Below are 18,431 nucleotides of genomic sequence, written 5' to 3' on the forward strand. Positions count from 1 at the left end.
TATGTATTTAATTGCATTTTATTATATTTCGTCATATTTTATTTTATGTATTGACTTGTGGAAATGAACTGCTATTGGTTATGTCTTGGTATTTTATTTTAGGATTTGTATTTTAGTTTTTTGTTAAGAACTCTAAATTACTCATAATTGTTTTTTTTTTTTTAAGTCTAAATTTTAGTTTAGTCTAGTATCATGTATTTTTTTAACAAAGTGTGAAAACGTAACATGTTTTAACGGTGAAGCTTAATGCATTTAATGCATTTCATAATTTCGCAGATTAATGCATTTCGTATCAAAAACTCTCAGTGGACATTTGTTATGGTATTTCTTAATCTAGGTTAATTTTAATTTATAAATAGATAATGTTTTTCATTTGTAATTTCCATGTTCGTTTATGATATAAATGTTAATTTATATGTATTTTAATGAGTGGGTTAAGTAACATGTGGCCAAGTATTCTGTCTAATGCTCAGAATTTGTGCTCTGCATGAAACCCATCCAAGTGCACCCGGGGAGCAGTTGGGTGATCGGTCCCTTGCTCAAGGATCTCACCTCAGTCATGGTACTGAATGTGATAGAGAGCGCTGTACATTCACTCCCCCTACTATTGACCTACTTCAACGATTCTCTGAAATTTAAGTTGATGATTCAAGCCTCTTTGTAAAGTTTTACCACAACTATTTAGTGTCAATTGCTGGAATAATTATTTGCAACTTAGAAGAATGCCTTTGTAAATAGTCATATTATTGCATTAAGCTGATTGCATTATTTTCCACAGCTCAAGTGTCTCAGAACCGATGGGGAGTTGGGCTTATTTAATGAGACTATTAACTTCTAGTCAAATGTGAGAGTTTGTTTGGACACCCAGCGCCACAGGGCTGAATGCATGTTAATTGGTGTCTGGCAGGGGTTTGATTATCTCACTCTGGGGTTTTAATGGAGCCTCAATGGATAAGAGAACCGCTGGGGAGGATGGGTTCTGGACACTGGCCAAGTGATTCTCCATCAGGTTGTGAAGACATAAAAAAAAAAGTCTCTTAAGACATCCATTCTCTTCTGTTGTTTTTGCACTGCAAATACAATGTGTTTGCTAATGGCTCCTTACTTGGCCTGAGATTAATTATGCAGCGTAAGGTTTGGCGTCCAGTCGAGGGCTCCAGATGGAAGCTGTCTGTGTGTGTTTATGGAAATCAGGCTGCGTTCACACTGCCAGATCAGATGATGGATGGACATACAGTTTCCTTGGCTCAGATTGAGTCTAGGATGGCCGCATTGTTCCAGCCATAGGAACACAAGCGAGTTAGAAAGCATTGATTTGTGGTAATGGTGGAATCAGGGAATATCCATAATAAAGAATCAGGAGTGGAGCGAGAATGTTGCGTTTTTCTGTAGATGACCTTAGGAGATGATGCTCCATTATCAATTATGCAGTCATGAATGGTTTAGACATGTAAACATATTCCTTCTGGGAGCTGAAATGCAAACAGGATTGTTGCTGCCGAAGCGCCTGAAGATGTGCAAATACATAGTGTTCAATAAGCTGTCTTATTTTTTTATTTTTTTTGTGTCCATGTTGGCATCATTAAAGGCACTGATTTCCATTTTATTTTGAATGATGAAAAAGTTGAGGGAAGCAGATGTCTCCAGATGTTTGCTTTGAGTGCAGTTGTTGACCCTCAGAGCCAGAGATGACATGCATGCCAAGACAGCTTTTATCCTCAACCCCCATATCAAAGCATCATAGAAAAACAGTTGCTAAAATGCTTAAAGTGTTTGTAGTTCGTTGCTATGGTTGCTTGCTGGTTTAACTGAAACAATGACTCACAATTTAGTGTGTCTGTTCATGTCATTAGTACTAACTAAATGCAATATTACTAGTGATGATTGCTTTACCAAACACCACAATTTTATTGAACTGAACTGAAATGAATATAAAATATATTTGCCACAACCATCTTTATTAATAATTTCTTTCTGGCTCTCCTTTAAAGGTTTTATTTTATTTGTATTTGTTTATGTATTTTTATTGTTGTTATTATATTTTTACTGATCTTGACTGAACTGAAACAAAAAAAAGTATCTTTATTTTATTTATTTCTGAATGTAACTGAAACAAATGTATGTTTATTTTCAGACATCTTTATTGACAATATCTCTCTGGCACACCTTTAAACCTTCTTATTTCATTTATTCGTACTGAACTGAATCAAATGCATGATTATTTCCATATCATTGTTGTCAGTGTCTCTGTAGTACACTTTTAAAGTTTAATTTAATTTTAAGGATTCTTACAGGTGGAGCCAGAAAAACAAAAGCAGGGTTAAGACTATTTCTAATACCTTCCTAGAATGTTTTCTGCTGCTTTCTTACAGTGGCTTTATTGTGTGTTTGATCTGTGCCTCGGGCAGTGTAGACAGAATAAATCCCTGCATATGCGCCCTCTAGGTCCCAACTGCAAATACAGGATGCTGATTGTCATGAATTGAGATTTTTGCATCCACCCGTCTTTGAATGCAAATGTTGTGGTTTCTCAAATTGTCTTTAAGAAGAACAAAAAGATAGTGTTCAGATGTTTTATTTGTCTGTGCTGTGTTCCTAAGACTGAAAAGCGTTTCCAAGAAATGCAATTGTTGTTTGTCACCGCTATAAACAAATCTTTGTCCAATCTTACAGATATTTTCTGCTCCTGAAAGCCATGTCCTCAGTAACCTGCATTCAATTCGTTTTCGGTTTCATTGATTTAAGGTGTATTCGTTCCAGGTGACCTTTGAGAAATGCGGCGGACAAAATATACACATGAAGACAGAGCCGGTGATGGAAAGAGACTGGAGATGGATATTGATTACATGTGTGTTCAGAAAGAAATATTCTCACCATCAAAATGCTTTGTCGTTTCTAGGTACTCTTGAAATGTTTCTTTCTATTTTTCCACACTTTCTGCCTCTCTCTGAGAACAATACACTCTCCATATTGCTATTTTCATTGATTTGATTAATGGTTTAAAAAACAGGACTGCAAGGGAGAGTCTTAAAACTTTCATGGAATAATGGTTGACTATTGAAATCTCTAGAAACAATGGAAACATATAGCACAGAGTTTAATTTAGAACGTGAGTATTGGACAGCTGGGTTTGGAAGAATATGGTGCAGACCCCTGTAAAATATTTACAGCGTAAAAAACATGCAGGCCTTATTGAAGTGATTTCTGTAGAATGAAATCTGACATCACTTGGCACTGATAAGGTGGTCTTGGTGGCATGTCTGTTTCTCATTGGGCTCCAGATTTTCCCAGCATTATGTTATAAAATATATCGTAAATGTCCATTTGACAGTCAGATGGTCTAGTAAATGGTCAGTGCAAACAAACCAGTTTGACTTTTCACATGCACAGTCCGACATGTACTTGAAATATGCAGGCATTTATCCATAATTCACATATGGCAATGGAGAGGACAGTTAATCTGGTTTGTATTTTTCACCTGATGGACAGTAGAAAGACATCAGTGTGGCCAAGCAGCGCTGAGGGAAGCAGATACTAATCCCTGTGCTTTAGAGAAACCCAGAGTCAGGACTGAAGTGGGACACGGGAGGGAGGCAGGAAAGCCTCACAGTTTTCCTAACACGAAGCAGATCTTAAATCGTTGGGCCCTAATGGAGTCCGTCTTTTATTCTGTGACGCTTGTGAGAGGCCTCCTGCCGTCTCTGAGGGCCGTCGCCGGTCCCCGCCTCTTACCGCAGACCCTCACGGGCTCTCTGCAGATGTTTGTTTGATCTGGCCTTTGGAGAGCTGGAAAGTCCAAGTTATTTTTGGACCCACAGTCGCCATTTAATTAAGGCGATTAAGGGATACCGCCAAAGACGAGGAAAATGGTGATTTACGCCTCTGATGGTGTGAGCGATGCGATGTTGACAGAGAACCGTCGTCCTGAGTAAACACATCTCAGGGTAATTGAGAGTGTGATGAAAGTGTGGACGGCTTTCTGTTTATTAGGAGCCAATCTCATGTAATTGAAACGGAGAGCGTGGGGAGCCTTGAAATAGTCAAGGTTATGCTTTCATAATATAATTATACAGTCAACTCCCATGTGCTTGATTTCATCAGCTCTGCGTATTATTTGATTTATACACATAAAAAAGGGTATATTTATTTTGTGGTTTAATATCTCAATGTCAGGCTGTGATGGACACTTTGATCAATCAGGAGAGAGTAATTATCTAGAACTATGAATGTAGTCCTGATTATCCTGTGGTGGAAAACTGCCATGTGATGTGAATGATATTTCAGAGTTATTAGAAAGTGAGATGTTGATAAGCCACAGCTGCGATGTTGATTTATTAATCCACATGGGCCGTGACAGCATGAATGAAAGCACCATGAATTTTAAGCCTATAAGTGTGTTGAATCCATTTAGCTAAACTAAAGAGCTGTTTGGTTTTTGATATATTTACATTTATTAATTTAGCTGATGCTGTTATCCAAAACGACTTACAGATGAAAAAATAAAAAATAATGTACAGTAAATATATACAGTATATATATATACACACACACACACACACATACTGTATACTGTGTGTGTGTGTTTGTGTGTTTGTGTGTGTGTGTGTGTGTGTGTGTGTGTGTGTGTGTGTGTGTGTGTGTGTGTGTGTGTGTGTGTGTGTGTGTGTGTGTGTGTGTGTGTGTGTGTGTGTATATATATATATATATATATGAAGAGTTCAGATGCAAAAACCTCTAAATGCCATCTGAAATTTTCATCTAAAATTAGGATTTTTATCAAGCTCCTATGCTTAGGTTGAGTCATTTTACTTTAATGGCAATGTGCAGGTCCTTTTCCAGGCTATTAAAGTGAAATAACTGAACATAAATATAGGAGCCTGAAAAAAATCCTAATTTTAGATGAAAATTTCAGATGGCATTTAGAGGTTTTTGCATCTGAACTCTTCATATATATATATATATATATATATATATATATATATATATATACATCTCACTTTCACACATTTTTGGATGTGTAAAAATGATAAATTATGCCTATATAATCATGTATGTATTTATTTGAATATACATATTGAATTTCATTTATTATATATATTATTTATTTTTATCTAATTCAAAATATAAGAAAAACAAACAAACAATAAACTGACTGTACGAAGATATGAATTGTCCTGAGTAGGGTTTCTTTAAAAAAAAATAATGAGTTGCTGATTGTTATTATTCTGCCTAGTGTATTGCTACTTGCCAAATAAATTAATAATTTGTTTAAATTTCTCATTTATTATAAATACAGTTGTCGTTATACATTTTTGACCAATATAATACACATACATGAACTTTTCTATCTTGCACTTTTGACATAATAAATTATATCTGTAAGAGAAACATATTTATGTTTCTTTGTTGTTGTTGTTGTTTTAGCCTTTACAGCAGTCATTTTCATTTGAAAAAAAAAAACATGTCCAACCCATTTCAAAGACCCAGAGGGACCCAGAGCATTTTTATAAATTTAGGATGCACGGATCTTCGTGAGTGTGTTTTAATTACGCACAAATCACTGGGATGTGAAAGGTGGAGAAGGGATGCAGGAGTACCGGTGGCTGGTAAGATGTTGCCATGACAACTGTATCCACATAACCTCCCGGTTAAAGCAAGTGCTGCAGGGATTAGAAAAGCAAAGCAAACAGTCAATCTGTATTATCTTTGTAGTTTAGAAGCGGATCGCTGCATTACACAAACTCATTTTCTCCAGAATTATAGATCCGTTTCACTTACTAAACATCAATTTATTTAAAAACCTTTAAAAGATGAGTTTTTCTCTTAAATCTGTGCTCCTTCACTTTAATCACGCTGAATTTGTGAAAGCAAATAAATCTGTCAATAAGACATATGAAGCATATGGAAACCAGGCCAGTTATGTGGGTTGTTTGACATTTGGAAGACAGCAAATGCATCCAAAGTTGCAGGATATGAGCTATGAATTTTTCTTTATGAACTATTGGCTGCATCGTTTAGTTTATATTTGAAATTTTAAGTCTGTTGTCGTCCGTACTCAAAGAGCTCTCAGGCCTGCAGGGTGGAAATGCTGTTTATCTCATAAAGAGTTTCTTTCAGATGTTTCATACAAAGCGTCACATCTCGAGTCTGAGACATGGCACCAGATCAGAGAACTGAAATGTAATGGCATCATAGAACCACAAATGGAGAACATTAGTTGAGCACACTCAACCCTCCACAAGAATACAGCAAGCCTGTAAGTATATACTTGAAGCATCAACCTCCAGTCTGCATTCACAATAGTAGTTTATTTAGTTTTTGTTGTGAAAATTGATTGATCATCATATTACAATATGATATCTTTATGCATCAGAATATTTTATGTTAGACGTGAAAATTGAGATGAAACTTGTTGGCATGTCAATGGTATCTGGATGTCTTTTTAGTTAAAAGCATCTATTCATATGTAGCTATGTATTACGCTTAAAAAATTAGGTTTGGTAAGATTTTTAAATTCAATAATTTACATTATTACAATTTAAAATAACAGTTTTCTATTTAAATATATTGTAAAATGTAATTTATTCCTGCGATGCAAAGCTGCATTTTCTGCAACATTACTCCAGTCTTCAGTGCATGATCCTTCAGAAAATCATTCTAGTAGTTTAATTTGATGGTCAAGAAACATTTCTTATTATCAGTGTTGAAAATGCTCCTTAATATTTTTGTGGAAGCCATATAATTTTTTTTTTTTTTTTTTGTATTTTACAATTTTATAGCATTAATTTGAAATAGATCACTTATAATTTTTGATCAATTTAATTCATTCTTGCTGATTAAAATTATTAATTTCTTTAAAAATAAAAATAAAAAAACGTCTGCTGAACCAAAACTTAAAAAATGTATGGTACAAGCCCTGCCTTAAGCCATTTGACTTCTTCGTCTCTCCAATTTGATTGTTCTTTGTCTACAGAAATGTTTTTTTTCTTCTGCATGTAAATCTTTCATCGCTTCTCTCTACTCCAGTCACACAGATCAGAGTGTACTTGCTGTGGAAAATAATATAATGTTTGTATGAGTGCCGTTGTGAGCGTGTTCATGGGTTAAATTGGTGTGAAGGGGCTGTTGAAGAAGGGGTAATTGGCATTGTGCAGGTCCACATTACCCCACCATTAATTCTCTTAAAGATCCACAGGCTGACATTAAATAGATGCTGGAGATTCTGTGGCGATAATTCTCCACAGAATAAAAGGGCCTCTAAAACACTTTTAGCTGAAGCCATTCTCTTTAGCTGAAGGATCACCTACTCCATGTTTTACTTTAGGTAAATAGTTCTATTCTTGGTTTCCTTTTGTTTGATTTTAAACACATTTACACCGGATTACAGCCGGTACAAAGTACAAAGGCATAACTAGGATTTCATAAGTGAGAATGTGTGTGGTAAGAAGTTGTATGAGTAAGCAAATCTGTGAAGAAACAACTTCTTGGACAATGTCCTGACCTCAGACAGCTCAGTTCAGATGTCTAGTTAAGCTTTGTTGTTTACATCCTGGACATTCTGTACAGACGGTTTGATTAAACTTTTATGACGCATCAATGCTCCGTACAGCCTTTATTAGAATCTACTCTCCAATCTTTAATAGACTCAAGAACACAGTCCAGAGCATCTCCACGTCTCAATGGTAATGCTTCTTTTTCAAATCTGCTGTTATTTTTGTAACCTAACATTAACATTTACAACGAGTTTTTGTTTAAAATAAATCTTCATTTTGTATGTTCTAGCTATTATGTCTGCCATTTTATTTTCTCTTTTATAGTTCATTTGTCAGAATTATCTAGAAGAACTTCAAAAATGGGCCATATAATCTTTTGCTGCAAATCATTTCTTGTCTTATAAGTTTTAAGATCTCTGTTGCTAATATAAAGGATCCTCTTATTCCATATGTGGTGTTTGAATAGAAGTACAATCACAGGATATTTCAGACACTGAAACAAAGGCCTACTTAATAATAGCCTAAAATCACTATATGTTAGTCTGAATTATGGCAGGATCCACATGAGACACCAGTCAGTAGCAGCAGGACTGACTTTGCATTAATATTCAGCTGTGAGTATCTTTGTCTCATTGTCTGTTACCTCACTGTGCATTTTTAATTCATTAGGGAATTACTCAGCTTCATTATATTTGAGGTAAAACATATAATGCAATGCAATACAATTATGATTAAGTGATGTGTTAATAAACATTCATCAGATGCTTGATGTATCACATTTGAGTCACTTTTTAACATGATATTACTGAAAATGATCTATGGATAAGAAAACCAAAGTGGTTTTAATCCAGTAAGTATTCATCTTTAAATATTACTAACATTTATAAAAATCTGCAAAAAGATGTGCATCTGAATTGACAATTTTTTTTAAATTTTATACTAAATAGGCATTTCACTTGCTAAGAAGTGTAAACTATCAAATGATAGAAGGCATGGGGAAAATGTGTATGACAGGTTTTTCAGCAAGATTACTATGTTTTAGAATAAAAATATTTTCTGAAGTATTCCACCTCATCTTTGGCATGCTGCCGATTGCCACAGACAATAATTTTGTCCTTGACCCTCAGAAAATTGCATGTTTTGAACAAAGACATGTGGAATTAATTTAATAAGATTTTCTTCTAACCCTCAAATACTGTGTTTTTATCCTTTTTAGCATCAGGGAAGCTCAAGGATTCATTGAACAAAGATTTGGCCTTCTCAATGGTATTGATGAGTGCATGTGAAGTTTCACAGCGTGTGGTGAACAGACAAGCTCTTCCTTTCAAATGACAATCACAGACTAAACATTGACACCTGCATGAACCGCACAGCGTCCGTTTCACATCGACGCTCCATCAGGCCAAGTTTTGTTTACACCACTGCAGGAATATAAAAAAAAACACCTAGAACTAGTTATTTTTGGCTGGTTGCTGGAATCTTTTGGTGTAAATTCAAATTAATAACATCTGTATGACTGATGTGTTGTATAAAAGCGCTCTGTGTCCAGTATGATATGATATAGGTGATGGGTGACGATTGCTATCATGCTCATAAATCCTCGCAGCACATTTGCCCAATTTTTCCCCACAGTTCGGCATCTGTAAAGCAGTAGGCTTTGATGTATTTAGATGTATTAATTTATTCCCCATGTTCCTGCCAGTCCTACATAATGGGGTGCTGTTCTCATTTAATGGGCCTTAGAAAATTCATAAGGTAATTACTGTGAGTGATTGGATTAGGTTAAATCAAGAATGTGACTTTGTACTAGCAAAGGCTAGTCTAAGGGAAAGTGTCTGGCTTTTTTGGGAGGGGTCAGATTTATGAGAAATCATTTACATAAATTAATCAAGGGTTGGCAACAAAAACGGTTAGTTTTTTTAAATATACATATATAGAGACAAATGCACACTTATCACTTTCGGGTTTGCATCAAATTTTAGCTTTTAAGGGAAAAATCGCAAAGAAAGGAAGGATTTTTCCTGTTCGTCTGAAAGATTTGATTCTGGTGGCACAAAGACCACAGCCTTTGATCCAATTACAGTGCATGTTTATCCCGGGTCATTTCCTGTCCCGCAGTCATAGCCTGAGGTAGTGGCTTGCGATCATGACTTAGTCGAATTATTGAGTTTTTTGTCCTCAAGCCACTCTTTCTTTGCACATCAGTGACTGTGTGTGTACATCTGTGTGCTTGTGTAACCATTCGGCCTGGGCTAATGTTTCAGAGGGTCACCAGCTGTGTTTCAAACATCTGTTCCTCATAGAAGCAGCCATGGATCCCATTTCCTCAATCCCTGTCGTGTTTAGAAAGAGAGATTAAGCTTTGTGCCGTCTACTGAGGGTCTCCTCCTCTCTTTGACTCATCTTCATCGCCCATTGGCTGATGTTGATGGACAAGGGTTTGAGAGGTGAAGTGTTTTTCATTAGTCATGCAACTGTAAACCCCCTTCCGTGGAATTAGTCTATCCCCCAGAGTTGTGAGCGCAACTAATTTATTCTGGTAAATATAGACAATGTCTCTTCCTGTAATTGGAATTTAGATACAAGGATCCATCAGTTGTACAAATGGTGGAAATTGTATTGCTTTTTTTTATTGGTAAAGGTCTAAATTTAGCTTAAAACTTGCCAGAACTATTACAGTCTTTAAATGTAAATTCTAGACTCATTTCAAACAAATCTGTCTGTTTTGAGTTCTCCACAAGTCTGACTAAAGAACTAGTTGACAAATGTGACATCAACCTCTAATAGAAGCAGCCGTGGAGTCTCCTACCAGAAATCATGTTTAAACATATGTTTTACACATCTGTGTTTTAGAAAACCTCTAGATCATTCTTTATTTGATTCAATGTATATTCTCCTACATCCTGGTGAAATGTCAGTCTTTTACTTGTATGCATCTAGAAAATATAGTTTTGTGTATATAAAGTAAACTATCAAATCAATAAAAAAAATTGGGTAATTAATGGAAACATAAATATCAATTAGAAATATATATTTTATTAGCAATAGTCCAGGAAGTGAACTATTGTAGGGTTTTGTGACAACAGTAGAGGGCAGTCTTCCATCTGTGTGCCTTTAAATACATCATCTTAATTATCATCTAATTTAATAATGTATGCCATTGTCTGTATTGCAAGTTATTAAACATTTTATTAGGTTATGATATCTGCCTTATGCACTGTGTCCTTGAATACTTGTATACTTGTATAATTTCCTGTTGTTTAAGACATGATACCAACCAAAGTAAAACCATATTTTTTTTAAACTACCACCATGATATACATTCGTATACCGTGTAAATATCATAATTTATATGAATATGGTAATCATAAAGCACCTGATATCGTCAGCTTACTACTGTACCACCATTATACATTTTGATACACAGGTAAAAAATATATTACATTTATTTTCAGACAAAAATAAAAGTACTTACTTTAGCAATTTTAGGGTTATGGTGGTGTAAGCTTGCCTGTTAAACAAGTTAAACAATGGAAAGTTAATAAAACTTTATATGATTGTGAATGTAATTTTGTGCATGTGCATGTAATATAGATTATATAATGCCGGACTTAATGTTGTTTATGCATGAAAATAGACCCTTCCATACTAGGACAGAAGAGCAGGGATGAACTCATGGGCGTTAGGACCCCGCCGGATCCTCAGCTGCAGGGTTTCCTCTGTGTGTGTGAGTGTGTGTGAGTGAGTGTAATTGAGCTCCTCACTGCAGAACACATTCAGATCCCAGTATCATCCGGTCGGCACACATCTCTCTGTCTGTGGATTTTGACTTTTTATACTGATCTTCAGCAAGGACAACAGGCGTTTAAATGCCACATATCTAAAGCATAAAAAGTTTTTTTTTTCTATGAATTTTTGGATTCTTTTTTGGTTTTGATGATCACTTTTCAAACATGGAAATTATCTGACCATGCCAAGTGTTTTTCAGATGCACTTTGTTCATCAGAAGAATCCCCATAGCTTTATTGCCCCTGGATATATAAATGAATGAATTGTCAGAGATGCTGGTGTCCAGGGATTATTGCGCGCTCAAGATGCAGGATCGGAAGGAATGCGACGCGCGCTCTCGGGAGAAGGCGGACTGTGAAGTGGAGCGGGTTCGAACCCGGGAGCGTCTGGACGCGACTGTCGCGGGTCTGACCGAGCTGGAGTATTTGAGACAGAGACAGGAACTACTGGTCAGGAGTGTGTTGAACTGTCAGGAGATCGCGGGAGAGGACAAACACTGCCTTCCCGTGGAGGACAGCTATCTGGACACTGAAGAGAAACTTCTGGAGGAGAATATTTTATTGCTTAGAAAACAATTGGTGAGTAACAGAAAATTATTTTTTTTTATATTTAATATTCTTATTATTGTTATAGCAGTTTTATTTAGTGCACCTTTTCTCTTTGCCTGTATTAATGTAAAAAAAAAAAAAACTTTTTTTATTTATTTTTATTTTTATTTTAGTATCGGTAATTAAATATATTTTACGCAAATACTATGGCAGTACCATAGTACAGTGACAATATCTGATGATAGTACTATGTATTGTGATTGAATGTTACTCCAAGGTACTTAGAAATTTTGAAATCCATTTTGTAAGTGAAGATAATCCCAAAGTACTATGGTATGTATGAAAGAGGCATAGTATAACCATGGTACTGCCACTGTACATCTTTGCTGCAAGGGGGGTGGGGGGCGGGGTTCTCATAACTTAACTGAAAGTGATTTTGAATGCAGTTTTAATAAAACCATTTTATACTTTGACTTTTTAGAATTTTTAGAGAATTAAAAAAATATATCAAATTAAAATCTAAAATCAGATTAAAACTTCCTGGAACATCCTTGAGTTTTAATGCAAGTCTAGGAGGGGGTCCGACCAGCCTGAATGAGATTAGTTGATGGGTTTCATTGGAAATGAACTTTTTACGAGCCCAGCTCAAGCCCCCTGCTGTCTTTAGAGAATGACCAAGATTAAATTTAACAGTTGGGCCAAAGACACCTGGTTCCACTTGAGGTATTTGCAAACATCTCCATTATTGTAACCCTATGGGTCCATCCTTTGTCGTCATTGTATTGGATACAGAAAAGAATTACAAGGTTTGGATTTGTTTTTTTGGCTTTGCTAAAGCCTCAGACATGTACACAAGTGGCTTGAGTCTTCCCCGTAATTACACTTGTTTATCTTGAGGTCAGTTTGTTTGCTTGCCTCACACCCAGAACTACATTAAAGTTAATGGTAATTTGTAGAGCATATAATGCCTAATGTCCTTATGATTTCCCAGTAACAAACAACCAATCCTCTGTGGTTTTTGACTAATGGCGCTTTTCCACTGCATGGTACGACTCGGCTTGGCACAGCTCGGCTCGCATTTCCACCGCAGTTTAGTACCGCTTTAGAGTGGGTGGGATTATTCACATGTCATTATAGTTGCGCCGCCTCTACTGTAGATACTCCTGAAAAACTTTTTCGTTCTATCAATGAGAGGAACGTCTGTACTTCCACAACGTTACAGACAATGAAACAGCAGGTTTTTTGGATAAAAAAAAGGTGCACTCATTTAAAACAGTTGCGTTTAATCCTTCGCTGGCTGTGCTGATTTAAACCTAGCGGTTGTGTTGTGTCTCTCTGTCACAAGTTCAGTGACACAGATAGTGACGATCCTCTACGGCCAATCAGTGATCAGCAGAGTTTACATGTCATGTTTTGGTAAGGTACGGTTCACTTGAAACCTTTTAAGTTTAACTAAAAAAAACAATGAGGTGGTACTAAAAGAGTGGCAGGTACTGTACCCAGTGGAAAACAAACCCAAATGTTAACCGTACCGTGCTGTACCGTGCCGTACCATGCAGTTGAAAAGCGCCATAAGTTAAATTAACTGAGAATAAACCAGAATTGTAGACACTGTTGTCCCAAACCCAGGCCCAGGCCATCAACAGTGGTCTGAGGTTAATTTGATGCCATTTCAAAATAACAGTTGGTGTGCTCTGCAAATTGCACTTTGTGTAAAAATGGTTTGTACAGCCTAGCATGCTGAGAGCTCAGGGCCCATTAATCACTCGCAACCCGCCTGTCAGGACCAGGCTTTTTTACAGCCTCTGTCTGCAGCAAAGAAACGCCATTCCACTGCTCCATATAGCCTGGAATCTGCACTGCATTACTTCCCCTGTCAGCAAACAGCAGTTAAAATTTGCAGCAGATAACATGCCTCTGATTATAGGTCATTTGAAGTAATGTCCATCTGCTTTGAAGGGGCCACATTTTTCTCAGTCTGCTATTTCACCACGCATAATTTGGAATGCAGCACATGATACAAGTGTTGTCAGATGCATCCAATTGCTCTCAAGCAGTGTGTCAAAATCGAATGGTTATTCCCATATGAGGTGTGACTCTCATTACATCTGTCTGATGAGTGCTGTAAACTACTAGACATTCATGAAACATTGTATTAACATCTTTTCAAATTGTATTATTTATTTATAGAACTGCCTTAGGAGGCGTGATGCAGGTTTGATCAACCAGCTCCAGGAATTAGACAGACAGATCAGTGACCTGCGGTTGGACACAGAGACTTTGCATGAACATGTGGAAACGGACAGCCGGCCAAGTTCAGGTTAGTATCTGTTGTGAAGCCATAACTCCTTGAGAGGAGACTGTTTGATCATCAAAATAATCTAAGCAAGCAACATAGGCAGAAATCATTTCCAATTAAACTGAAAAATATTTTAAGGATTTTTAATATTTTACAATCACCCCAGGGAGGTAATCAGACTTCCTGTTCAAATTTGATCAATTTGCATAAGACTACTTTATGTGCTTTTGGGCCTGTAGTAGCTTGTGTACCTGCAAGCCCTAATGTCTCTTGTAAACTGCTTAGATGTTTTGCTTAAGCACTTATTTGGTAATACGAACAATCTGCACCCTGTGCTAGAGGCCTGCTGCAGCTACATTCGTTTACATTCCAAATACGAGAGGTCATTTTAGTGCTGGTTCTGACTGCACTTTTGTTGGAGGAAGGTTATATAAAGTGGAGATTGATTACACATGTGTCTGCTCTTCTCTGAAAGTCTCGATTGTTGAAATGGCCTTATAACCACTTCTAATGTGAAGGAGTTCTTCAGTCCATGAGCTGGTATTATTTTCTTCACAGCCCAAAGGCGGACCTTTGTTTTAATTAGAACAGCTATTTTGGTGTTGTTTGTAGTAGTTGTAATGGTTTTATTCCTTACTTCACCATTTTAATGCTAATATCAGTTGTGATGTATAGAGATCTGGTTCCTAGCTCTATTTCCCCTTGCAAATGGATACCTTCCTGGTAGCTATGTTATTCAAATTTTAATTGGAAGTAGGTTCCAGAAGAGAGCTCAGTGGAAAAGCACAGTCTTTGCATTGTCACCCCATTCCTGAAGATGTCAAATGAATGTGTTAATCTCTCGCCCTCCCTCTCCCAGGCTTTTACGACCTAAGTGACGGTGCTTCAGGATCCCTCTCCAATTCCTCCAACTCTGTCTTTAGTGAGTGTTTGTCCAGTTGTCGTTCCACCACCTGCCTGTGCACCCCACTTGACACCTCGATCTGTGCCTCCGAGGGAAGGCTTAAGCCTGCAGGTGAGAGTCTTTTTGTGACGGTTTGAGGTTTCTGGGTCATTCAGACTGGTCTTACCTATCAGCACTGTTCCATGAAGTCTCAAAATGCTCTTCCCTTCTTTAGATTTGTTAACCAAACACAGAACTGTTTACTTAATGGTGATTTCTTCCTCTAGCTTAAAAGCTGGTATCACAAAGAAAGGCTGCTTTGTTCGTATGTTTCTATTTTTTTCAAATGACATCTGTTTTTGTGTTGCATTACCGTTAGCAGAAAGCATTCTATAATCACTTAAGCTTGACTGTGCAAATAGAGGTGAAACTAGAGAAGTTTGGTCCCAGACAGAGACAGAAACAGTTTCACAGCCCTGCTGATGGCTCTCCCAGCCACACCTATAAACTAGAAAAAGGCTCATTAGCACATGAGAACCAATCAACCACCCACCCAGCTAAACACTACAACTCTAGCAATCAGAAATAATCTGCTCTCACAGGCCATGGCATCATGCAATTAGCTGTTTTAGTAATTTGACGTTGCCTTTTCCTGTAGTATTAACTGTTGTGTCCTCTGGGATTTACAGATGAGCTGGGCATTTTTGCTGAGTGTGATTGCAATTCGGAAGACTCAAGTTCCGGAACAGTCCGCAGGTCTCTTTCTGCATCCTACTCCCCTTCCCCAGATGGCTCCTGTGATGGCCTGTCCAAGTTCCACTGTGACCTCATTGCCAAAAATGGTAATGATGTTTACCGGTACCCCAGCCCTCTCCATGCAGTGGCTGTCCAGAGCCCAGTCTTCTTTCAATGCATGACTAGTAAACTAAAGGACGATTGTAACCTCTCCAAGCCTGGTGAAGTATCAAGCGATGAACAGAAAGCTGAGCAGGTCGTGGGCACTCAGAATTCTTCCTGGCATGCCTCTCAAACACTCCCAAACAAAAAACTGGATAGTTATATATTTGCACTACTTCAGAGGAGGGCACAGCCCTTGAGGACCAACAAACCCAGGACAAGCATAAACACTGACCCCTCCAAGAGCATTTTAAGGCAGGCTAGTCTTTGCTCACGGGCCCCACCTGCTATCCAGACCCAACAATGGACCTCTGACCTCAAGCCTAACTGGCAGATGTGTTTACAAGATTCATCAGCAGCTAGCACTGAGCAAAGTACAGCTTCACTCCAAAGACAGTGGTCTGCTGAGTGCAAGGGAGATACCTTACAAAATGGAGCATACTTTTCTCCAAGTCAGCCACAGAACGGTTACACAACCACCAATGATAATAACAATAGTTGCCTCTTGAAGAAGAAAGTTTCTGGAGCCACTAAAGGCCAGCTGTTAAGTGTTGCATCGAAGGATTGCCAGGATTTAGGCAGTCCAAATGCAGTTTCCTCTCCCAAACTTGACAAGCATTCTTATTACACTGTGGAGGACAATATATCTGGACAGGCAATAAAAGCAAATCCTCTTAAGAGGAGTCCTAAGGCTCAGGCTCCAGCAAGTTGTGGTAAAGATGCCGAACAGCTGCCTCCAGAGTTGCTCAGCCTCGGTTCTTCTTCACAAAGTCAAGATGAGGGAGGTCAATTGGTCAGTGCCCAGTACATCCCTGCCCAGAAACAGAGTGTAAAGCTCCACAAGGATGGCACCAAGAACATCAAGATTGTCAAAGTGAAAAATTCCACCAGTTCAAAAAGTAGGTCTCATGTTTCTGAGCATGTTCAAGAGACTGACAAGCATCGGACCGGATCTAGGCGGTCTCGACAAGTTGATGACATCCACCACTTGCACAAATCTTCCAAGAAATTCTCCACAAAAGCCAAGAGAATCCCTGCCTCCATCCCTGAAGGACGAATCCTGGAGAAGCACACAAGTTCCACAGGGGGTCGATCTTCTGCCCAGAGACACCACGGACATCACCGGCATCATGAGGCAGTGTTGGCCAAACCCAAGTACAAGCGCAACGACTACCACCGGCGGCTGAGGGGTCTCCATGAGATCCCATATGAGGAGGCTTTCAGAAGGGCTCACCGCAGGCAGAAACAAGAAATGCTGGGCCACATGTCAGCCATGTACTTGCCGTCTAACGCACACTACACCAGTCCCTACGCCTACGTAGGCAGCGACTCTGAATATTCAGCAGAGTGCGCCTCTCTTTTCCATTCCACCATTCTGGACACAAGCGAGGATGAGTGCAGTAACTATACTACCAACTGTTTTGGTGACAGCGAGTCAAGTGCTAGCGAGGCAAACTATGTAGATGAGAGCAGCACTAGTAGTGACTCTGAGGGGAGTGCAGGGGTAAATTGGCCCCAATTCAATCAGGCCGGTAAAGGATCCCATGGAATGACATCAGCACAGGCAAAGGCATTTGTTAAAATCAAGGCTTCCCACAACTTGAAGAAGAAGATCTTACGTTTCCGATCAGGCTCATTAAAACTCATGACCACAGTGTAAGAGAATTGAGGAACACTGAGATCGGTTAGGATCCAGCTAATCAAATTGGCTTCTTTCCCTTAACACACAATCAAGTGCCTTGACAGAAATCAGCTGTAGGGCCTAAAACTGCCTGTCGGTCAACTGGGAGCTCAACTTCTGTCCAGCACAACGCTTTACCTGCACTTTTTACCCCCTTGATGTTATTGTCTGTTGCCATTTTGTTTTTGTTTTGTATTTATTATAAATTGACCTTTTGAAGTGATGTGTTTACATAGCAAGTTCTATGTAAATGCATTTTTCACACAAGGTTTACCCTTTTAAAGATATTTATAACTTAATATATTCGGTAAGCCATATGTGGAAATGTAATAGAAAGTATGACTGAGCTAAAGCAGTGTATTACAGACGCAGTCTGTCTGAGAAATGTCCAGTGCTACCAAGACTAGTTCACCTGCTGATTGTTAAGAGCTTTTGTTTAATGCACATTAAATATGCATGAGCAACAGCTTCACCATTTACCTTATTAGATGTAAATTACCCTTTTGTAAAAAAAAAAAACAAATATGTAAATGTATGTTGATTGTCTTTTTATTCTTTATTAAAATCCCATTGTTAAAATCATTCAGTGGATTTCAGTGTATTTTTTATTTGATGGTAGTGGCTGGTTCTCTATGTACTTTGGAACACAAGAAACCATGTTAAATTAGTATCATATGCACTAAACAACCCTAAATTTGCACTTCTGTTTATTTTTATGGCCTAAGATTTGAATCTTCTGATGTCAAGGGCATGTTAAACCACCCCAAACCCCTTTCTAAAGCCAATAGTGGTTAAATTTGCCATCTACTTTTAGTCTCTGCGTGCCTTTAGCAAACAAACT

General features: G+C 37.9%; 1 protein-coding gene across 1 annotated transcript; it reads left to right on the top strand.

The window, feature by feature from the left end:
- Positions 1 to 11,249: 11,249 nt before the first annotated feature.
- Positions 11,250 to 18,172, top strand: LOC127933608 (dapper homolog 1). The gene is made up of 4 exons (XM_052530689.1): positions 11,250 to 11,860; positions 14,021 to 14,150; positions 14,989 to 15,144; positions 15,702 to 18,172. The coding sequence occupies exons 1-4, from the start codon at positions 11,537 to 11,539 to the stop codon at positions 17,567 to 17,569; spliced, it is 2,478 nt and encodes an 825-aa protein (XP_052386649.1). The 5' UTR covers positions 11,250 to 11,536; the 3' UTR covers positions 17,570 to 18,172.
- Positions 18,173 to 18,431: the final 259 nt, after the last annotated feature.

The sequence above is a fragment of the Carassius gibelio genome, chromosome A17, assembly GCF_023724105.1.
Source record: "Carassius gibelio isolate Cgi1373 ecotype wild population from Czech Republic chromosome A17, carGib1.2-hapl.c, whole genome shotgun sequence".
NCBI classification, from domain to species: Eukaryota; Metazoa; Chordata; class Actinopteri; order Cypriniformes; family Cyprinidae; genus Carassius; species Carassius gibelio.

Bases quoted from the DNA above. Each gene is read 5' to 3' on its own strand.
- LOC127933608 (XM_052530689.1), top strand. From the start codon at position 11,537: ATGAATGAATTGTCAGAGATGCTGGTGTCCAGGGATTATTGCGCGCTC. The intron at 11,861-14,020 runs GTGAGTAACAGA...ATTTATTTATAG, and splicing joins TATTGCTTAGAAAACAATTG to AACTGCCTTAGGAGGCGTGA. The intron at 15,145-15,701 runs GTGAGAGTCTTT...TGGGATTTACAG, and splicing joins GGGAAGGCTTAAGCCTGCAG to ATGAGCTGGGCATTTTTGCT.